This window comes from Anopheles arabiensis, chromosome 3 (genome assembly GCF_016920715.1).
Source record: "Anopheles arabiensis isolate DONGOLA chromosome 3, AaraD3, whole genome shotgun sequence".
Classification (NCBI taxonomy): Eukaryota; Metazoa; Arthropoda; class Insecta; order Diptera; family Culicidae; genus Anopheles; species Anopheles arabiensis.
In genome coordinates, this window is record NC_053518.1 from 12,972,333 (window position 1) to 12,996,171 (window position 23,839).

The window sequence follows — 23,839 nt, forward strand, 5'->3', positions numbered from 1 at the left end:
AAAAGGATCTCTCTTCGCGCATTGTGCGCATTTCCGTCTGGGCGCGGCAAAGTAAATCATTATTTGAATTTGTTTTGCTAATCCGCGCCTACAGAAGTTTGAAGCTTTTGCCGCGTGGCATCGGTCACGCTACGGTGCCTTTCTATAGAGCGCGATGGGATAAGCGTTTGTGCTGCGCGTTTGCTTGCGTCGCTCAGTGCCTCAATCAAAGTCATCCCTTTACAGCTCGACAGGTTGTTGCCGAACAACAGCAGCACGCTTTAACGATGTCCGCCTGTTGTTGGGTGGTTGTGCATTTTCCTGCTTTTGTCTCACCGCCCGCCTCAACCCTGTTGGTGGAGCAAAGCTTTTTAGCTGAGGGATTATTCACCGACCACGTCAATCAGCGGTTCGGATCGTTTGACATAGTAGAAGCAACAACACACAGGAAATGGAGCTTTTCGCGCTACAACAGGCACTGACTGCTGCCCCATAAAACCGAAATCCGTTGCGTGTAGGTTTTATTGAATTGATGTGGTTTTAGTGTGTCGGGCTCGGCCCGGAGTGGTGAAGGATTTCGTTTACAACCAAAAACTGCCACCACCAGCAGAACAGATAAACGAACTGGTGGGTGTGTGTGTGCGCCTGGTACTTACCGTCATCAATCAAGCGTTCGTTTAATGATGTCACCAGCAGCACCGACCATGGTGTCCTGTTGATAGCGGGGAGGAGAAATTCTCGATCCAAATGATGAGCCAAGAATGGGGATTGAAACGAGAACCAAACCTCCCCTCAGCGGACAAAATGGTCGTCGTCGCCGTAGGGCCTTAATGCGTTCCACTTTCCCATTCGCCGGCATAAAACATATTGACAGGTTGATAAAATTAATAGTGGCGTTGGATTTGGGATTGGCCCAAACAAGGGAAAACAGCTACAAAAGTCAATCCCATTTGCCAAGCTTTATTGGACAGCAAGGAAAAGGACAGTGTGGGTTTTGCGAGGAGCGTTCCCTAGGAGGTTATCAGCCAAGGCCAGACTGTGTCGGACTGTGGGGTGCAGCAGGGACAGAGCCGTGTCACCTTCTCACTTGGATTGCAATTTTATGATCTTCTTAGCGATCAGGTCCGATTAGCGATGGTAGATTGAAATTCCAAGCTTTATGCTCGTTTGTGTCGCTTTGCTGTGGGAGCGTTATTTATAGAATGTGAATCTTTTCCTCCAATCCATTGGATTGGAATTAGTTTCGCCTGTTGAGAACGATGGAGTGTCTGTTGCATCGTTCGGTTTGTCACACGTGTTGTCAGTTTTCTTGTCCAGCAGAAAAAAGAAAGCATTACTATGTAGCAGAAACAGAAAACGGCACGTGGCACGTGTTTAAATTGAACGCTTTCAATGTCAGAGAAGAAAATAGTCCTGCAGTTCTATATTTTGCTTCAATTCAGATACTACAGAGCTTGTAGCCTTTCCTAACCCGCATGACGCCGGCACCACTCAGCAAACTCGCCGTAAAATAGAGCACGAAACCGGCAGCCCAGGGAGTGGTCGTCGTTTCAGGATATCCTTTTGTTGCCCGTAAAGGTAACGCAGTAACGGCCACACCTGCAAGTTGCTACAAGCGTACGATCCTACACGATGGCAGTAAAATTATGACCGATGGTTTTCGTTCGCCAAACGGGGCAAAAAGCACTTGTCATAGGAAAAATAATCTCATTTACACCCAGGCAGCACCTTCCATCTCCCCCCCCAGGGCGCAACACAGTGCCTTTCCCTTGCGTTTCAGTAAATGAAAAGGAGAAGAAAAAATCGACCACATTCCGTTCGTTGACGACGTGCTTTTGCTGTGATTAAACATTAGCCTACACCCTCTTGGTGTCGGTTGTAAAAAGAAAAAAATTGACCGGCGCGTGCCCATCCTTGGGAAATGGATTTTATTTTTAACAATTTGCATGTTTCGCTTCATTATGCTAACAAAAACTGTTCGATAGGGAACTGTTATGGCCAGTGTGTGTGTGTGTGTGCGTCTTCAATCATTTTAAGTATAGTTTATGATTACCTTAACGATTTAGCTTTATACGTTTTGCAAGGATCATGTTCTAACTCTGTACATTCTACTTCGTTTCCATTTCCTGTTGCGTTGCGAAACAACGATAAAAAAACCTCATCTGTGTCCTGTTCGTCCCCCTTTCATGAACCACCAGATACCATTTGTGCGAGCTAGACTAGATACTAGAACTGTACATTTGCTTTTATAGATTGTGTTAACAATTTAATTTATATGTTTATCTTTTTCTTCATCGAATGGAACAGATTTCGATTCGCGCTACTTCTGGCAGTGGACGGACTTCCAGTCGTACGTCGACTTTATGCTCCTCGTGTGGGCCATCGGCGCTGCCATTACCTATTTGATGCTTTCCGTTACCTGGTTCATGGAAACGATTGGCTTCCTGGCCGTCTTCACCGAGGCAATGTTGGGTAAGTGTACGAGAGCGCCCGGTGCAGTCTAGACATTTTCCCAATGATTTCATCTATCTTTTTTTGTTACTCTGCTGCCCACCGGCAGGCCTTCCACAGTTTGTAAGGAACTATAAAAATAAGTCCACCCACGGGATGAGCATCTGCATGGTGATCATGTGGACCGCTGGTGATATGTTTAAGACTGGTTACTTTGTTTTAAGACACGCGCCGACCCAGTTCTGGATCTGCGGCACGCTGCAGGTAAGCTTTGTTTGCAATTTTGTCCGGAACCGGCTTCGGATACAGACCACAGCAGTTAACACGTGTGTTGCCTTTTCCGCTCCATCTCTCCAGGTCAGCCTGGATCTCGCCATCCTGCTGCAGGTCTACCTTTATCGTAAGAATCCCGCGCCACGCAATGCGCACCGTGGCGATTAGCAGTTTGCCCCCCAAAGTATAACTATTCAAGGCAACGTGAACAACAACAACAGCAGCAAGAACAGCATCCATTCGCACCGTAATCATTCGTCAATTCGTAGCGCCTGCGGTAGGGCGACGATCGATCCGTCGGCCCAGCCGCCGCCGGCCCCCGGGAACGGCTGCAGTGCGCTGCTCGCCGCCTCGCCCGATTCGCACGACACGGCGCCGATGCTTCCCGGCCGGCGGGACGTGGGCGTCGGCTGCAACCGGCTGCTCGGGCTGGCACCGCTCGCAACGGCCTGCTCCTCGTCGGCCGCGTCTTCCTTCTACAGCAGCATGCTGGGGGCGGAGTGTTCCGTCTCGCTGCGTTCGCGCGACCGCAGCTCGCTAACGCCCGGCCGGAGCAGCCAGGCGACCACCACCCGCCTGGCGACCCGCTTTCAGCACTCCAAATCGCACTCGATTGCGTCGTCGCCGCGCGAAACCACGCCCGTGCGCAACTCGCTCGTCATAGGTGTGCGGGGCGGGTCGGAGAAATTTAGCGACCGGCAAAAGACGGCCTCGCTACCACTGCCGAAGCGGCGGCAGCTGAGTTTAAACGTGCCCGATACGGCCAACAACGCTACCGGCGTGGAGGAGAACGGTAATGAGGAGCGGCCGTCGTCCCGTACCAATCTGCCAGCGGAGGAAACGTTCCAAGCCGGTGAAAACTGCTCGTTCGATACGGCAACGTCCGGGCTGGGCGGTGGTGGTCCGCTGCAGACGCTCGACTCAAGCTGCACGCTGAACAGCAACAGCTACAAAGAGCAGTACATACTCGGCTGTGGCCACTATCGTAGCAATCTGAAGCACTACGATGCGCTGCTGGCCGGTGGTGGTTGTGTGGTCGAGAGGCCTCGCAAGGACGACACCGGCGACGATGCGCTGGTCATGGTGGAGCTCGGTGGCGATCGGAAGGGACAGCCAAACGCGTCACAATCGGAGCGCGGTGCCGGCCGGAACGAAACCACCGAAGCCGACGACGAGAAGATCGCAACCGTGCAGCCGAAAACACACCACTACCCGACCAACGCGAAATCGCTCGAGGACATCTTATGACGGCACGCATCACTGGCCTTCTGGCCAGTGATGAGTGTAGAACAGATTCGACGGCTCGAGCAGCATCACAGCCGGTGGCAGCCATCGCCAGGAGCAGCGGCGGCATCGACCATACCCGCCACCGAGCGTGAATCTCGCCCGATGCGTTCGGTTGAAACGCAAACCGATCGGCTCGAAGGGGTTAGTCCGTGCTGCTGCAGCGGAGACGATGCGGCCAGCGTGTCTGCCCTGGTGCCTGAGCTGGGACACGACGACGAGGAGGAAGACAAACCGTTCATGCTCGGGAGGAAGGGCCGTGCTGCTGCTGCTGCTGGCGAGGTGGAAAGCTGCTCGCAGCACGGTGAGGAAGAAGTCTTTCAGATCGACGGTCGAGGTGTGACGATGAATGGCGATGCGCGATCGCAGGAATCCGTACCGATGCGTTGTGAGCCCGAGCTGAAGGCAACGGCAGTGGAGCTAAACAGCGATCACGAGGAGGACGAGGAAGAGCAGGACGACGAGGAAGCGGTGGAACGGTCGCGCCGCGTCCGGCTGGTGGCAGCGAACAACATGTTCAACTTCAACAAGTTGGAAATACTGAACGAACGGTCCTGTTCGGCGAGCGGCAGCAGCGAAGGTGGCAGTCAGCGTGCCAACATCACCGTTCCGGTGCTGCTCCGCTCGTCCTCAGGCGGATGTGCCAGCATCAGCGACAGCAATCGCAACCTTTGCGAGCACGAGGCGACTGTCGCGGTGGATGACGCGTTCGCTGCCGCGGCCAGTGCGAACGAGCAGCTGAAGCAGCGCGATGGCGACGCGGGAACGACGGTACCACCACCAGCGGGTGTGAAAGGGCTGGCCACGCGCCTCGACTCCCTGGACGCCTATTTCATCCAGGAAAGTCCGGAAGTGATTTTATAGCAGTGGTCGGCACTGATCCTTCCTCGTTTAACTTCGATGGCCTTATGAGGAGCGAGACCAAAGAAATGAGAGCGACAGAGAGAGAGAGAAAAAAGCGAAACGGTAATAATGGATGCTTTCTTGCTAAAAGGTACGAAAAAAAAACACACACACACACCGGAACGGGGACAATGTGTATGTGTGGGTGTGTGTGTGTGTGTGTGTGAAACAACCAAAACATCGTAACAAACACATTGCACTTGAATAGAATAATATTTTTGGGGGGTTTTTAAGAAGAAAAAAAAACAGCAGAACGCTAAAACCCGCTAAAGCCAGCCAGGCCTGCACCAGGCTGAGTTCATTCCATCCTTTCACGAGGGATGCAGCTGAAACTCGGCTGTGGTGGTGTGCGGCAGGCCTTTATTTATCGAAAATTGTATAGTAATAGTGGGGTAGGGCAACGCTGACGACTACGAGATCGAGTGTAACATACGCGGTAGCAAAGACAGAGACTTTATTTTTGTAGCGATAGCTGTTTGGTTTTGCGTCGGCAAAATTGTAAGTCATTAGGTTTAACGTTTGCGTCGGGCGTGTCTCTTGGGCGCAGGGGGGGGATAAAGCGCGAGCGAGCGTGGTGTAAAATGATGAGTTTTACCTTTTTCCTTACCAACACCAACACGATTAACTCCAACAATCAGCAAAGAATCCTCATTGCTTCCCCGCATATGACAAAATAAAACGTGTTCTTTCCATGGTGGCATCATAAAGGAGAGATAGAGAGAGAGAGAGAGAGAGAGGGTGGTTCAGGTGACAGTGGAGTACTGTTTCCGGTGTTTATCGTAAAGTGCGGTATAAGGATGTAAAACATCGATCTACAAATTACTATAGGAAGTAACTTCAAAAGCACCACCAACTTGGACGCAATCGCAGCGCAAACATTCGCTGCAATCAGGTGGCGTGAGCTAGCAAATGAGAAGCATTTCTCGCTTTAGTTATTTAAAATGAAAATCCGTACATAAGTGTGTAGTTTAGAAATGGAATTCTTGTTGCAATGAATTTACATCCTGTTTGTGTTCTTTTATATTTCCGTTTGTTTTAGTTGTCCTGCATTTTTTCGAATTTTCTTTTCTAAAGCCAGTTAATATTGACGAGGTCTAGGAGTTTTCATGTGTTTCATTGTGTAACCCATTTGTGTTTGTGTGTGTGTGTATTTGTACTTTCTGTTTTGAATGTATTCATTTTGTTAAGCAAAGAAAGAACCTACAAAACCACTAGCAGCCAGGTAGAGAGAGATGACTAAATCAAGCAAAAGGCCATGGTGCGCGATGACGCGCCCCCACCCTCACAGTTGCACTGTTAATCAGTTCTATGCGGTATACTTAACGCGCTACTTCCATACGATGGGCAATAAAAGAAGACATTTGTAGTTTAAAAGTCGAAATAATACAAAGCACTTTCAACATACATATACTGCACACGGGTACGCGATGGCATCGAAATGAAGAGAGTGTGTTGGTAATGTTAGCAAACGGACGCAAAATGGGGCAATGTAATCTATATCTTCCCTTACTGTACGAAACGTAACAGATACCAACGTACGAAAGTTTCCACAGAATTGTTTTTTTTTTAATTAAATTCTTAAACTCTACTGGCGCAAAGGTGGTACGTCACGCAAGAGAAGGAGCTGAAGCAGAAGCAGAATAGTATGCTAACTTCACACCAACACGCTGTATTTAATGGAAGCAATGTGTATCATTCAATCAACTGCAATCGCAGTACTGGACGTATTCGTAATAAGCAATCATTTTTTTTAGGGACGAAGCACTGTCATTTAATTGTAATATCATCAATCAAACGCGAGAGACAGCGAGAGAGAGAGAGAAGGAACGGGAAAAACAGCAAAACACAACTGTACTATCAACATAATCGATAGGAGAGAGTAGCAACAGCAAGTATATAAACCAGCCAAGTGCCATCTATTTAAATTTGCCCAATCATTTCACACTACCGTACGTGTGCGCGGAATATATGTTTTCAGAACACTGTGGTCCAAATGTTTGGTGCAAGTTCCAGCGTAACTAAAGCTGAGCTTAGCAAAACGTATATCAGAAGGGGGGAAATGTAGTACGATCGGATGGGCACGAGAAGTGCAAGCTAATGGAAGGAAACCAATACACTTAAAATCACTGCAATGTAACTGAATTACATTCTATTGCCTTTTAAAACGAAACGATACTAGAAGAGACTTGAGTGTGATGCAATTTAGAAACAAACACAAGAAAACCAACTAACCTATCTACAAACTATGAGTAATCACTACCAATCAATCCTATCGCTCTGGTGAGAAAAGAGTAAACATATATCCTAAAAAGAAATGGGAAACAACCGTACACAATGCGTCGGATGTGTTGCGTCCGGTTGAAATGCATTTTGGATCTACTTTAATTTTGTTACGGTATGATTTGCAATACGTTTTCGAACGACGGTTGTTCTTCCCTGTATCTGTAAGTGTGTATTTTTGTAAAATATTTGACTTTAGATTTCTTTCTTTTTCCCATTTTCCCACTTTCGTTTGGCTGTAAAAATAAATTTAAAGCCAAAGGATGACATCGCGTGAATTAGTTTGGCGTCTATCGGACGTTCAATCTGTTTATTGTTTCTCCCTCGTAACCTCATGAATGCACATACCCAAGAAAGCATAGTGATAGTAGAAGAAGATACTAGAGAGGAATGAATGAAACCGAGGAGCATAAAGATGAGGCCGAAATACGGTTGGAAACAAACATGGTAAATAAACAGAAAATGGATTAATATAATCGAGATATAAGGTAACATTTTTGAAACGAACGAAAGAAATTATCGCTAATATTATTTTTAATGCGTCCTAATGCTTTTAAACCCTCAAAATGTATAGAAGTATGAATATTCCAATTGTTTGTCTACCGCCCTACCATTTACATTTAAATTTAAAATTAGGGCTGCTGTTGACCCAATTTGTCAATTATGCTCATTTTATTGTTGAATGTTTATTATATTCAGATACTTACAGCTTCTAACAGATCAGCTTTTAACTGAAAATCAAAGTCACTGACCGAATATTTGCTGATATTTCTATTTATCTGCTAATCTAGAAATAAGGAAATAGTTGCAAACTAAAATTAAATGTTATTTTCAGAATACGTACTTACTGATCGATAATTTGATATTGATAAAAGCTTTTGTCCCGATGGAGTCGCCTGGTGTTGTTGGTCGAACGGAGCTTGAAAGCTCCCGTATGCTATTCTGTGCTATAAACAAAAGCTTTCTCGGCTTTATGGCTATAGCTTTCGGATGTTTCTTGCTACAGCGTAGTTATATGTACTTGGAGTAGGTACAGAGTGATACTTGTAATTCATTGTGCTTTATTTTGCTTATCGTTGTTATGAAATTATCGTTACAGGGTTTTCCAGGGGTTCTCATAGTTGTCGATCACTTTCTTGACTCTTTATTATTGGAAATGAACTTCATATGTTGGAAAATGGTACTCTATAGCACGCTTTATGGACATGCTCCTTGCCAATTCCTATTGGATAATCCAATAAGGGTGCTATAGAGTCCAATTCCCATTGCATTATCTTCATTTCACAAATGAAAGAGTCAATAAAGTGTCCCACAGCTATGAGAACTCCTGGAAAATCCTGTATATTTATATATCAATTTGCTAAGTTATAAGTGAGCATCACACACCCGTTATGGGTATAACGATCCCGAGCCCTTTTAGTGGTACGGTACGTTAGTGTTCATGGTACGTTTGTAGGGCCAAATAATAAGAAACCCAAATTTTTAATACAAATTAGATCAAAAATATAAATAAATGTTCTTATGCTATTTTTCAAACATTCAATGCAACAACAATTCAATAAGAGATAGGAACAAATCCTACACGATAAAACTTGTTTTTACATTTTTTCCTATTATCTTTATTTCGTTTCTAAATATTAGTTTCCAATTTATCTATTTTAAGCGACCAATTTTACAATTTAATTAAAGAATTTTGTTTAATTTTTCAGAAATAAATAAATATATGTTTGCCACAACGCCATTTCAAATTTGCCCGCTGTGCCCCGAGCCGTAAACAAAGCGGATCGATAAACTATCGGCCCCCGCTCGGGTCGGACCATGCGGCCGCTCGGGTTTCGGGTTGTGCACCCATGCTCGAAGCACGCGACGCGGGTACGGCCAGCGCGAAACTCCGTCGCACGCACAAGTTTGTGTCGAACTGTGGTCGTGTATGGATCGTCGCGTGCTGCCGCGGATCAGATCACACGCAGAGTGTACCAGAGCAGAGCTAACAAAACGTTATTGAACGCGTGGCTTCATACGCTGGTTCTGGCGCATAAGTGAAGGGCGAACCCAAGAACCGGAGAAGCAAGAATACGGCGTACAATAACAACAAAGTGAGTTGGGTGAGTGTGTATGGGTGTGTGTATGTGGGTAGGGAAGAAGCTTGTAATGCGAAATTGTGTATCGGTTTTTGTTTTCGAAGTCACTGAAATAATTTATGTGCAGCGTTCGTTGCAAAACGATTTGCTTTTGTGTCGTGAAAAGCAGTTTGATTTTGAACGTGTTAATTTGTAGACAAATATATCAATGAAAATGAAGCAAATTATTGTCGGAAAATTCCAACTCTAAAAAACGGAAGCACACGCACAAGCTTCATCAATAATGAACCCTATTTTTCAGCGAGGTTAGTTTTATGCGAATTTTAGGGCGTCCGTTTTTGGGCTTTATTGATTGCTACGGTCGCCACGACAACACGCGGACGCTTCAATTCACAATTATCGCCGCCTTTGATGCGACTTTGACGGGTGCGCCTGGGACAAGCTTAAAGTCTGCCAAAAACCAGCACGACAGAAGGTCACCATCGTAGTGTTTTCGGGGGGTTTTATGTTTTGTCGCGAAAGCTATCGGACAGCTGTTTTCGCGTTGAGGGCACCCTGCCCCGGATGGCGCAAGGTGAAGGATTAGTTCGTGTGCGTGTGTGTGTTTTTTTTTCCTTCTTTTTTTTTGCCACCCCGTGCACAAGAAGCTGTGAGCGAGTGACTGTGCCCCCGCGCGCGCGTGTGTTTAAGTGTGTGCTAATTTATGCTGTGAGTGAAATCGGAGCGAAAAAGTGCACAAGGTCACACGCTGAAGCAATCGCGCGCCCGCGATGTTATGCACAAAAGTTCTTCTTTGTACAGCGCTACAATGTATCGTTCAGTGACCTAAAATGGTTTCCGCCTCTTCCGTCGGGCGTGTGTGTGTGCAGGCAAGCTCGGTGTTGTGTTGCGCAAAAATAACACCCCCCTGGATCTGGTGATTCCGCCCCCCCCCCCCCAAAGTAGTGTAAACAGTACTAAATCCGGCCGGCCATTCTCGCTGGCTGGAAGATGCAGCAGTCAGCCTCAGCCAAGAGTGCATCTCTGAGCCGTATGCAAATAGAATAAAATACAAAATCCCACTAAACGTTGGAAAGCCAGACCAACGGCACTGTGTGGCTGTGTGTGTGTGTGAGCGCGCGCCTTCGGTGCATTGCTGCTTATCAGAGACGCCGGGTGCGGAATTGGTGCCGGAAGTTGAACCCGGTTAAGCAGCACCCGCCGGCGACTGGACCGGATAATAAGCAGCTGCAATAATTCTCAAGCCTTCCTCTTGCATCCAACGGTGTTTGTTGTTGTGGTTGTTGTTGTTGTCGGGAGGATCAGTTTGCATCGAGACCGGTCCGCGGACCGTTTTCTTCCATCCGACCAGCGGCAGTGGGCGGCAGTGAGGCAGGAAAAGGTAAGATTTGCATACGTTTATCTGGTGGTGATGGTATTGGTGGTGAAAGGGGACGGCAGAAATCTACCGTTAGAATGTTTGCCGTGATGACCTCCATATAATGATGATGATGAAAGTTTTCCTTCCAGTGCAAGTGCAGTCAAGTGATTAATAAAACTGATCAATAAGAGACCCTTTATTATGGGCGCGTGTGTATGTGTAGACTCATTTTATGACCTATCGGGTCTGCTGATGATGATGATGATGATGGGGCCACTGGTGCAACCCAGGGTCATCCGTATTGATTGAGCGCTGGTCAATTGGCTGGACTAGAGAGGAGGGAATGCAATTGATTTATGAAGGTGGTGGTGGTGGTGCTGCTACAGGCAGAAGTGGATCATTCAAAAAAGGTCAGTGATGTCGCGGTGTTATCCCATAACATTCCCACTGCAAGGCCTGGGGTGAATCGTGTTTGCCTGATTTTTTAACGTTATCATTGACGGACAATTGATGTTGAAATTGGTAAAAATAAGGATGAAAGACGTTTGTAAATATTTATAAGAAAAGCAAACCAAAAAAACAGAGATAAGATAAAGCTTTTTTCTTTAAAAGAACCCCCACTCCCCCCTACCGAGATGTTATCAAACCAAATCACAGAGCGTGATGGAAGGCGTTGCAATTAAATGGTTGTCTGTCGCTTTAAAACTGAAATTAAAAATTAATCAATCCGACCTTTTTTTGGTGAATAAATCGCTCATCCTATATAGCAATAGCGGCCTTTTCGGACCGTTCCTCCTGAATAACAAAACAAAAAAATCGCTCAACCCATTAAGCTCACCCGGTGCGATTTATATTTCCGCTAACTTCGTTTGGTTCGCCTCCAGCTCGTCTCTCATTTGGCCGGGTGGATTAATATTAGCTTTAATAAATTAAACATCAACCATCGTCTTTCTTCCGGTTGTAACGTTGTAAGAGATAGACAGCGAGGGAGAGATAGAGAGAGAGAGGGAGAAAAAGACATAAAAGCGCATCAGCCGTTGTAGAGCGGCGAAACAATATTTTTCGGTTCGGTTTTTGTAAACAGAATGATCTACCAGCTCTCGCTGCGGCTGCCAATTGGCTGCTGAACGGCCACCGCGCTCTGCTAACTGCCAGAAACCGGAGCCTTCGCAACACAAAGCATTAATTTCCGGCATTTATAAAGCAACGCAATACAGCACAGACCGTGTGGTGGTGGGTGATGCTACCCATACTTTTTGCTACAGTTGTTGTTGTTGATCACTTGTTTTAGCTGTGTGTGTATGGAAATCTTGAGCCGGTGGAACGACCAGCGAGAGCGCCACCTTTTGTGGCCATTTCCTTGGTGCGAGCACGCCACAGGTCAGCAACACACCGCTCGCAACAAGGTCGTGAAGATGAAGTTGCTTGTCAGCTTGCGGCCGAAGCTCGTTTGAACTTTAACTTGCATATTTTGGAACGACCAGCGCCGCAGCACTGTGCAGCAAACTATGGGTGGCCTCCCTCAAACGGGCGCGCAAGCGAGACGGGCTGTCACTGGGGCACAAGTTGATAAGTGATGCGAGGGTGGGAGACACCAACTGCTGCTGCTGCTACCGGACAAGTGGCTGGGTGTTGCGTGTTCGAGTTCACTGAACACAAAGTGGGAGTCGTGAGCGCGGGCGCGCGACCACTTTGGACCACCGAACCGTGGTACATATGGTGACCCTCGAAGCGTTAATGACCATCACATCGCACCCCGTGAGCGGCGCACGCACGATTTATTTGACGATGGTTTGCTGCTCAGCACGGTACGGGCCCCCCCGGTGGGAGAGCTGACAATCAATCGGTCTGCAATTGGTTTCGATTTACTTGCTTTGATATTGAACGCGCGCAAATAAGAAAATTGTGTTGCATCACACATACCGTGAAATTGGCCGCCACCGTTTAGACGACGATGTATAAGTGTGAGCGTTCACTTTTTTTTTTTAAACTGAATTAAAGGTAATCATGCAATTGTGAGGAAAGGTGCTAAGAATTGGTTGAAAGATGCAATAATGAAATATTTGGAACTAGTAAAATTGCTTCAAATTATACCATTCCTGTTCTTTTGTATCTCCTGTGACTTTCTCATATTCGAAGTGGAAAAGCTTCTATGTATATCGTTTGAGGACACTTTTTAAATAGTGCCTAATTACTAAGATGTACATGACATGACAGAGTTTTCGTCACAAATAGGTAGAAAACAGAGACACAAGACATAAAGTACAAAATTATTTCAAGAATTTTGAAGATCTTTTTCTCTTCATCTAATACTTCGACAGATACTACTACTATCAATACTACTGAGGTTTACTAACATTTATAGAGGAACAACAATGTACTACTATTGTTATGTGCCAAAAGGGTACCTAACTGGTGAACTTTCTTATTTGAATATCCCGTCCTAGAGTATAGACTGTACTTCTACTGCCCTTTTGTGTTCTTTGGTCTAGAGTCTACAGACTTTAATTGGATTTGTTCGTTTCTTCGGTTCATCTGACGACATAAATACTTGTAACATTCTGAGATCCAATTGAGAAAATGAACTCCAAAGTGTGAGTTAGTGTGAGAATTAATATATGTATGCTTCGGTCCTTACCAGTCGATACCGTCGTGATCTTATTGCGGTCTTTAAGATGCTCTAACAATGATCTACGCATGAAAAATTGATAATTGATAAGCATAAACATTTCCTTTTAATCTTATGTTAATAATAGAACAATGCTGACAATTCTTCAATAGTTTTTTTTGGAAAAAAACTCCATGTTCTAAATCAAAACATTAGTTCATCCTTTTCCAAACATAGAAAACCATCATCTATAATTCTTCTAAGAAGAGGACTATGAAGAGTTGGATAAATATCACCAATTGTGTCTTCTAGGATACAATTTCTCCTGAAGCTCCTGTGAGGTCAAAAGTAATACCGCGTTCTTGCTGCTATCGTACAAGACATCAGACACGACAAATGTATGGAATTTAACAGGTTAGAGAAGATGTTTGCATTGTTTGTTCGAGATGTCTGACGGTGCAGCTCCATATAACTACATACGTTTATTTGAGTCTGTTGTCTTGTTTGATTGGTGTTAGAGCACGATGTAACTGACACGAAGTCTCCAGACGGATCAGAACATGTTGTCTGTTTGGTAGTATGCATACGCAAATCAATCTAACTGGGTTCAGATTTATCTTTTAAGTGTTGGAGATTGCCACCCAGTATCATAACGGATACAAGATACTGCTGAAACTAACCAGGGACTTGAAACGGTCTTTGAACAGGGAAACCTCATTGTTTACTCACTAAAACGGACAAGTTTGACATAATCTTTATATCGAACAAAAAAACACAATTTACTGTACGCAATCTCTATATTATACAAGCCTGCTAAAATGATGCCAAAATTACATAACCAAGCGCAACAGCGTCCCAACTCCAACTCCAGTTAGCTGAATTGATTAAACGAACTGTTGGCCGCAATAATGTTATAAGATATTAATTAAATAATAAATTTATAGCACCCAGCAAACACCACTTCTTACGTACTTTACTACCACTGGGCCTTCTGTATGCTTCGTCGTTATTCCAAAAGAAAAAATCTCAATGCTTAGCAGGGCGTAAAAACTTGCCATCCTTGGCGGGCCACCGAGATTGGTGTGAGGAAAGCAGGGACTGGTGCGCTTAAACCAAACCCCAGCATTATCACCACCATCCGGTCATTATCACTGGATTACTGAAGAAGCTTCCACCGCCAAGAAAACCTTTGGCCGGAAAAAAGGGAAATGGCGTAAAGGGAATAGCAGAACAAGATGACAACGTCACCACCACCATGCTCGCACTCACACGGAGAGAGAGAGATGTTCTGCCTACTGGCTGTGTGTGTGTGTGAGAATGTATATCCCCCGGTGCGCTTTGCTTGTCCTTCAGGCCGATGGTTGGACAGAAGCGTTTAATAGTGTTTCGTGCCTTTTTGTTCAGCTTTAGTTTTGCCTTGTTCTCTCTCTCTTCCTTCATTAAAAGTTTCCCATTTCCTGCTTCCGTGGCTTTTCCCGGCATGGACTGGTGTCTTAGTTTCCTCACCGTAGGTCGGGTTAGTGTGTATGGGATTTAGGTGTTTAGGGGACGAGATTCGCAATGGTGCCGTTGATGCGACAGAGCTTCCTCAAACGGCTTTCAACGCTGCTAAGCAGTCCAAGGAAAGAGCAAAAAAACCCCGAAAAAGGATTCCACTTCACACTAACACAAAAGTGCGCAAGGAAATCTCGCACTGTTACGCACTGAAACTTTCCAAACCCGAAAAAGCCTTTCCAACAAAGACCTCCCCTCCCTTTTCGGACGGTTCCACGGTCCCACGCCCCGGAAGTGGTTCCAGTGGAAAGCAGCAGGCAGAAAGAAAGAAGATTAGATTACTTAAGCAGCAACGGTGCGAATGGTGGGCGTTTTTCTTCCGTTCGAGTTTGCCTTCTGTTCTGGTTGAGTGGTTCCACCCGAATGGTTTTGCGGTCCGACGAGGTGGAAAAGCGAGCAGAACTCCACCGGATTTACATCCACTTGGTTCGATTTTTCATCACAGCATCAGTAAACAGCGGCAGCCGTTTTTAGCAAGATGATTGTATTGGTTTATGATAATGACGGTCGGAGGGAGGCTGCTGATGATGACACACAGATTGCCGGCCGTGCAGGCGCCTGCATGACGGCGTGTCCAGATGGCGCTCGCGTGCCATCTCATTATCGCGAGTGTTTTTATTACGTTTTATTTGCCCATTTGCTCGGATCGATGGATAAGAAACTCACCCGAGCGAGGGTGATTGATTTTGGCGAGGGGAGGAAGTAGTTATTTTTTTATGCGGTTAGTCATAATATTATCCTTTTCACCGATAATGACACTTGTTTAGAGGAAATGAATTCTTAACACACTATCAACGCCACACATTACGCTTGCCCCTGGTGCGGCTGATGGTGGCGTTTATCGCTTTCCGGGGCAACCGGACCGCTTTCCTGGCTAGTTCCGTGAACTTATCAATGCATACGCCCTCCGTGAGGCATCCCGGAGTCGTCGCCTTGGTACGGCTTTATCGGGTTTTCGGTCGTTGCCGTCTGTCACACAACGCGCAGCCCAGCTGCTGTGTTGTTTTCGGTGTCACCCATAAAGCACCCATGGTTCGCATGCAAATGCTGCGAGCGAATGGATTCGTTCGCTTCATCACCTCAACATCAAAACAGCTGAACGGGACGGGCACAGGGACTGTACCAAACTCCTCCGTCCTCAAAAACCTCGCGCAACGCAACGAACGCAAGTCAAAGAACTCGCAGTGAAATACGGCGGCCCTGCCGCTTCAAACGCGTTGGAAAGGGGAGTTGCAACTGCACCCATCGTCTGTTTTCTTTGTCCGTTCCGCGACAAGACAGCGACCGGTCGGAGGGCCAGTGAGAGAGTGCGCTCGCATTTGCACGCCCAACCTGTCCTTGCTGGTTTTGTGAAACTGGTTTTTCATGCACCATCTGACGCACACAGACACACACACACTTAGACGCCCTCGCACACGGTACATCGTAATTCTGCATCGAGCACGACGGTTGAATGGGGTTTGGTTCCGCGTTTTAAAACCAATATCCACGGGAAGGGTTACAACACAAAATCCTCCAGGAGAGAGAGAGAGAGAGAGACAAGAACCGGCCGACTTGAGGAGGGGACAGGAGCGTTAGTCACCGCTTTGTAAGGCAGTTTGGTGCTGCGTATAAGCTAGAACCTTGAACCACGAGAAATTGTGCACAGGAGGATATAGACGCACTACGTCGCTGTACGTCAGGGTTGCACCGATCGGTAAATGAACTACGCGCGCACGAAAGCAGCATCAGGAGGTAACGAGACACACACCGGATTGACGGGCTGTTGTGTGCTCGGGAGCAATGGGAATACTTCCCTGATTCGAACAGTGTGTGCTAAGAAGGGGGGATCCTTTTTAACGAGCTTTAGTGGTTCGGCAAAGAGGTCGAAGGAATGCAAGCGCAGTCAGACCACGGGAGAAGCAGGCAAGTCGTTTTAAATGAGTAATGAAACGAGCAAGTGTCTTCTCCCGAAGGATGCACTCGTACTTTCAATAAAAAGCCTGGGACACGCTGGGCTGGTGGTGTAAGAACGAGCGAATCCTCTTGTAGCAACTCGGTACGGTGTTGATGCGGGCTGCTAAGCGGAAAGGGCACGAAGAAGAGCTGAAATGCTAATGCAAGCAGTTCCTGTTTCGCTGGGCAAAGTAATGAAATGTTCAAGTTGGTTAATGAGTGCTCGACGAACAATCATGTCTGCTTTTGAAAACCTCTCTTTTACATCGGGCGAAAGGAATGGACCTTTTTTCTGACTTTCGCTCAATAAATGTGGTTTTAATTAAAAGGTTTTACAGTTGACGATTTGTATTTCGTACAGTTTTTGTCGTGTATTTCATTCGTATGTTGGTTTGGTCAGTAATTGTTAGGTGTTTCTAGGAAGTTGTGTAAAAAGTGCTTTACATTATCGTTAATTTTATTTAATTATCATCGACTGTTATTTTTCATCATATATTGCTACCCAACGAATGTCGTTCTAGGAATCTTGATGGTCTTTGGATTGAAAATGCTGTTTCATTTTACAGTGGCTGCCAATCTAATCATAACTCACCTATTTTTGTTCTTTTGACTTAGACCAATTTTTGACAGCGTGTCACAATTTTTGCCTCAAAAGCATCAATTTTTGTTTCTAAGACATACATTTTTCTCTGCAGGTCTTTCGCTTTATTTACAAAACTCCAAACTGTGTATTCCAAAAGTATTAAAATTATGTTAAGTAGCTACTAATTTGATTGAAAGAATTCAAAATAAAACAACTGTTCTGCCAATTTTGGATGTTTCAAAGGAGTGAAAAAAAGTTGGCATGTATTTGTAGGTGTAAACAAAGGATTCAGAATTCATACAACTTCTTGAAAAGGCTTTCTCAAGCAAAATTTTTTTTGTAATTTTATATTACAATTTTCGCAATTTTCAATTATCAATCGCTTTATTTACAAAATTTTACGTAATTTCAACCATTGGTATGTCTATTTTGTAAGTTTTAATGAAGTGAAAATATTGGCATGTATTTGTAAGTGTATACTACGGCTCAAAAATTTATTAAATTTCAGTACCATGATTCTTACAAGAGTCAAAAATTGATGCTTTAGAGCCAAAATTAGGTGGCAACGACTGTGTTTTGTTTCGTGTTGAATTCGGCTTTAATCCATTCAAATTCAAGAACTGAATCTGTATCTTAACGATTTGTACCTGATATGATAGATTTATGTTACTTGCAATCATTAATGAAATGTTCAGAATCTGATCGAAGTTCAAGTAAATTTAATATTAAACGAAAATGTGTATGGAATGGTATTACTCATTTATTAGTGTATTATATTCTTAAAGGGTAAAATTTTACCCTGTTTAATTGATTCCAAGAACACAAAGCCGTCGAAGTGCCGGATATGTAAGTTTTATTGATTCATTCGTTATTTAACTTTATTATTCACATTAGTTTACCAGTACAGATTACATAAGTTCAGCCATTAAACCTTTAATCTAGCAGTACACGAAACGATATGTTTTTTTTTTAACAAAACACACTTATCTTAATCCTTGATTAACAATTACTAAAATATCATGTTTGACTAATCTGAAAAAGAGTGTAGATAACAACCTACAACCCTGTTGCGAGTTGCGTTGTGAATGTTATTGTTTTACTGGTTAGAAATGTAGCAAGAAATTGCAAGAATAATCAACCGCGTCCGTGAATTACATGAATGTTCAACTGCCTGCTTGTATTGCGTGACAGATTGATTACACCGGCTGAATTGCCACAAAAAGTCGTTTACATTCCTGATTATAACACTCTGTTCCTCTGTTGTTGCTATTTCTGTTAAACTATAAGTTCATAAAAACTGCAGCATTAGTACTTGTGAACAAAACTTTAATTTATTTTGTTTCGATTTCATTTATAATAAAAAATTATTTTTTATTAATTTTTCTGTAATGTTTATTGAAACTACAAAAAAAAAACTAGACAATTGAACTAAATAAGCAAAATGTTTCAAACACAATTCATATTTTTCATTATTTTCCTGCAGCAAAATTGATATAGTTCAGATAGAGAGAAACACTGGACATTACAACATCAAATGATTAATAAGTAAGATTATTAATTATAATTGATCAGCATTTAGCGTGAAAATTATTGTGTTTTTTTGCGACTAGGTAGCTGAATGAAATTTGAAAGCTGTTCTGTGGGCGCATTCATTTCCTCATTCTACTACAATCACAATAAAATGAGATAAATATCAAAACTAGGCATTAAATCCATTTACCAGCGGCACTAGTCACTAGGCACTAGGAAGCTAGCAAGGGTTAGGAGAGGAAACAATCGAACAAAACTACCGTCGCACATAACCTAATCAGCCGGCCCATTCCTTACTCAATATTCACTAGACCCTCAACCAAAAGCTCGACAAACCTAGCTCTATGTATCGAGCAGCAATCGAAGCCAAACTCCTCCACCAAGAATGATTCCATCCCGTGCAGCGAAGGGTTAACTGCGCAAGAAATCGCACAAGTTCCGGGCACGGCAGCGCCTAAACCGTTTTCAAGTTCTTTGCCATCGGCGCGTCCTTGAGCACGGCGAATGCCATTTGCGGTCGCCGGTCGCGTTCAACGCGCTACCATTCCTCGAACCCGCAGCAGCATTCATCTTGCGGTGAGTGAGCTTTTTTATGTTTTGTAGCTTCAGCACGCCGTCGTCGTCATCGCGGTTCCCTTTTTGCCTCTACTCTATTCCACCGCAGACGCTTTACTTCACGCTGCGTTGCGCTATTCTCATGCGCTTCACAGTCTGTTCGTTGGCTTTTGTTCAGCCAAACCACCATGAACAACGTCGATAAACGGCTAATCGGATAATCCGTTCCGGGATAGACGATCGATTGGTTACTATGCGCGCAGCGTGTGTCTAGAACGCGTCTGGAATGGTTGCCCGACCCGCCCGACACAGGCCTGGCCGCCAAATGGTGAACGTAACGCGTAAGTGACCGCACGTCAAAAGAGCTTCCACGCGTTGCTGCGTGGTGCGTTTTGCTGTTAAATCGCACGGTAGTAAAAAATAAAACTTACGCACCACACTGCGTAATGGTAGCTGGCGGCACTGGTCCGGGTAGCTGGGGTTGTGGGGAATAAAACCATTTACGACACTGCTGAACCGCTCGACTGGACGCGCGAGGCGTAACGTATGGCGCGCGCGCGTGATTGCATTAATTGCTCGCGTCTCGTGCTGGACGTTGTGGCGCTGGGCGCGTATGGACGCGGCTTTTGTTGCTGCCTGTTAAGACTTTCATTTTTGTGTTCCGCCCGTGCACCCGGCCCGATACACACCCGATGGCCGATGGTGTCGCCCTGTGAGGGTTGCACCGTTTCATTTTACCTTCAATCGATCTTTGTTCGTTGCTATTTTTATACTCTTTTGTGCATCGATTACGCTCACGATTGAACAGATGGCTAATGAAGTGGGCGGATTTTGGATGCAATTTATGGAAAAAAATAACTGTACCACACTAAGTTCATGGCTAACTACGGGGATTAAAGACATGAATTTGAAATTGTTTTTATTTTATTGAATTTGTAATGTCTTTAGTTGATGCTTTTTTAAAATGTTATTGACTTAATTGTTTTGTGTGTTATTTTTAATGCTTCTAACGCTACCATTAATTATTAGATGAGTCATGGGTAGATGGGGTCATTGTCAGATGGCCTTTTCAAAGGTCTTTAGTTGTTTTGATCACGCGAGAAAGGAGGAAGTTTTAATAGGCGAATATTTAACTTGTGCTTTGTAACGAATAACAAGGACGGTGGAACAATCACAGACCTACGACAATAAGACTAGAATATGGCTAAGATTTGTTGAGGCCCAGGAAACAGTTCAGAAGCGAAATGGGTTACAAAATCTTGACATTTGGAGTTCTCATCCGCATATTTTGAACTGTCAAAAGGCCTTGATGATGCTTGAGCTGAAACGATTTTTCATGTATGAATATACTATCCAATATAAATCGGCAGGTACAGAGGTAACACAAGTTTAAGCAAACCTTGTAATTAATTTTAAAGCACTATTTTAAAGTACTCATGTACCTTGCGCCATGCATAACAATTCAAAAGCAGATTCATGTTCAAAAGCTTCATATACTCTGTTGTGAGTCAGACCTTTTCCTTTTCCATAATTCCGGAGATTTGTTGTCTGCAGCAAAACATGTTTGAGTTCTCATAGTTGTTGCTTCCTCGTAAGTTTTCGCTTTAGTCGTAAATGTTAGTATAGGAAAAAAGCCACAAAAAATCGAAAGGCTCAAGAGATAAATGCGGAATCATGATAATCATCGGAATCATTAACCTAAGCAACAAACTCGACTTAATGATATATTAGGGCCCTTCTCGATTCTAGTCAGCATTTTTATATGGAGTTTGACAGTTGGAGGCTGAAATCATGTAAACACTCCATACAAAACCACACATAAAACAAGCCTGCAATTTTCAGTCTAGATTATTCTAGCCTCAAAACTAGAATTAGATTCGAGTACCTACTCGAAAACATGGCAAAACAAGGTGGTGTTTACATTTATCCCGAGGTGCATTAAAAAGATCTGGTGATGGAATCCAGAATCAAAGTGTATGTAGTCCAGGTGGTTCGGCTCATAGCATGTTTTTTATAACCAAATTTGAACATCACTTTTTGACAGGACGGGTGAACACTTTTGCTCAAACAAGCTTTCTGGAGGCTTGACGAATACAAAAAACACTCTTAAAGTCTTCAATCAGAAGCAGAAGCGATAAAAATCAGTCTTCTGAATTCATACACCGTGGGATAAGCCCACCTTCATATTATACCCACTTCGATAGCTGCTCGAAAACAGCTATACACTGCAAACAGCTGACAGATGTATATATTTCAGCCCGCCAACTTAAAACGGAAAGAGCGCCATTATTAGAACTATTCCTACTGATAATCCAAAGGCTTAAGCTCTTTCCTTTCTTAAAAATCAAGAAATGGATAATTATATTCTTGGAGAATAGTATCCCAATATGAATTTTATCTATCTTTTTAACAATTTTATATTTCATCCGTATTTAATATAAAGAAAAGCGTTTAGACAACCACTTATGATACAACTTTAAGTTAAAAAAATTGATGAATTTATCCATAATATGTTTCGTAATATTTATTTGATCAGCTTTGCATAACTATGGCTTTAATCTTTCTTACAAACGAACATTTCATCCTTTTGATACCGCAAATCGTCTTTACTACTAAATTAAGGCAAACTAATAAAAGCACTCATTGCTAATACTAATTACAGCTGAAATAGCGCAATAAAGCATCTTAATGTATGCAACACATTAATTTGATCCTAAAATAGAGATAATCATCACAACACGCGCCCACGTACAATCGTTTGCATCTTCGGGCACATTCAAGCCGATACAGATTTCACACCCGCCTGGGACACCTGGGAATGATTTACTCTTCCTGCCGCCATAATAATTAAGTACTTTATTGCTCCCGCTGGGACCCGCACAATCGGGTGGGCCCTTCTCGCTCCCGATCCCGTACCAAAGCTCACACCGCTTTGACAAACCCACGCCCGATGACGAGTGTGCGGTAATAAGTGGGTAATGAATATGATCCTAATTAAAGTTAGCTTTTCATTAGCGCATCGGATACAATGTGGCAATGGTGGTAGTAGTAGCAGTAGCCGTACGGTTTCGATTACTGTAACACGAGATGAAATCGTGCATGTGTGTATGTATTTCCTTCACAAAACAGGAGGCAGTGGGGCAGGGCAGGAACTGTGAGGGACCAAACTGCTTGAAGGCACCAAGCAGCAGGATCTTCTCTCTGCCCGGAAGGAATTGGGAGCTCCCGTGCGTGGTTACGTTGATGGATTTAATTACACATAGCGAAGCGCGTTGCCCGAGGAGATATAGTACATTTTCCAACCAACCGTGTGGGTGAGTGTATGTGTGTGCCGGTGTTTGGGTGTGTGTGCGTGTGGTGGCTCGCGGATCCCATCCTTTCGGAATGCAGGCGAAAACCGTGTGCATTCCATGAGTGGCACTGTTGATCGCTGCAACCGACAGGCGGCACCTAACGCATCGAGTGCGGTGCATTGTGCATTGTGGAGCATGGACGGGAGAGATAGTGTGCCCTGAATGCGTCGCTAGTGGCCTCGTTATCGGTTTAAAGTTGAATGATAAGAGGCTGGTTTCATTGTTGCACACGGCGCCATGGGTTCGGGGCTGCACGGGTTGTGTTGGTGTCGGTGTGATGTGTGATGAGCACATACCATCGTCCCGGCAGACTGATACTCATCTGTGAAGCATGTGCTATGAGCTGTTCTTGGGCTTGGGAAGAGCTACATAAATTTGTCTTGTGCGAAGAAGATTTATGAGCACTTACTGGATAGAAGGATGCAATAAAACTTGTACGTTGTTGTGTAAGAGTTGAGGAAATGACGATTAGGAAGTATTTGTTGTAGTAATTTTGCTACCTAAAACATCGCCATTATAACATGCTATTTGATCGTTACGTTTAAACTATCTTTTAACAAGTGGAACGGTTTACAACTGTAATTTTTCTTTGTATTTTATATTTCATCAACTTTATTGTCCTCTTTGTTTCATATTTTAACATTTATCTATGTTGTTAATCATTTATACATATATTCACTTATATTTTGTTACGTTCAAAAACTTCCTTTTTTATGTATTCAATTTATGTTTGATTGATTTATTCATGCATGTACTTGTTTAGTTTTGACATTCTTCTGTTTGTTCTGTTTGATGTCTCGTTTAATATTTGCAAAAGTTGCTATCCATTTCATTTGTTATTTTTTTACCTTTATTTTTACTAACTTTATTTAATTGTTTATTCATTTAGTGTTAACTTTCTGTTTACTTTGTATTCTTTATCCAGATTTTTTCCAGCCTTTTGATCCAGAGATTCTATTTGAAGGAGTTTTCAAGTTGCTAAAAACATTTCTCACATACTTAATACCTTGCTCGTCATTTCTTACATCCTCAATTATTTGTTAATTTCATAACATGTGTTCGTATAAAAAGTGCAAACTGTTTTTCTGTGGTACACAGTAAAGAAAAAAG

At 43.9% G+C, this 23,839-nt stretch overlaps 2 protein-coding genes across 9 annotated transcripts in view; both read left to right on the plus strand.

Moving 5' to 3' along the window:
* LOC120905137 (solute carrier family 66 member 2) overlaps positions 1–2,895 on the plus strand; it is a 29,164-nt gene extending 26,269 nt beyond the window's left edge. For 6 of the 7 annotated variants that reach the window (XM_040315925.1, XM_040315926.1, XM_040315927.1 and 3 more), the window contains 3 exons: positions 2,287–2,451; positions 2,540–2,694; positions 2,788–2,871. In XM_040315925.1, the coding sequence (XP_040171859.1) occupies positions 2,287–2,451; positions 2,540–2,694; positions 2,788–2,871 (404 nt within the window). Of the gene's footprint in view, positions 1–2,286; positions 2,452–2,539; positions 2,695–2,787 lie in introns of all 7 variants that reach the window. The other variant, XM_040315921.1, reaches the window with a different exon arrangement.
* A 6,157-nt stretch (positions 2,896–9,052) lies between these two features.
* Positions 9,053–23,839, plus strand: part of LOC120901933 (ubiquitin-conjugating enzyme E2Q-like protein 1) — a 37,915-nt gene continuing 23,128 nt past the window's right edge. Inside the window, exon 1 of one of the 2 annotated variants that reach the window (XM_040310299.1) lies at positions 9,053–9,275. The gene's annotated coding sequence lies outside the window, so the exon portion shown is untranslated. The remainder of the gene's footprint in view (positions 9,276–23,839) is intronic. The other variant, XM_040310301.1, reaches the window with a different exon arrangement.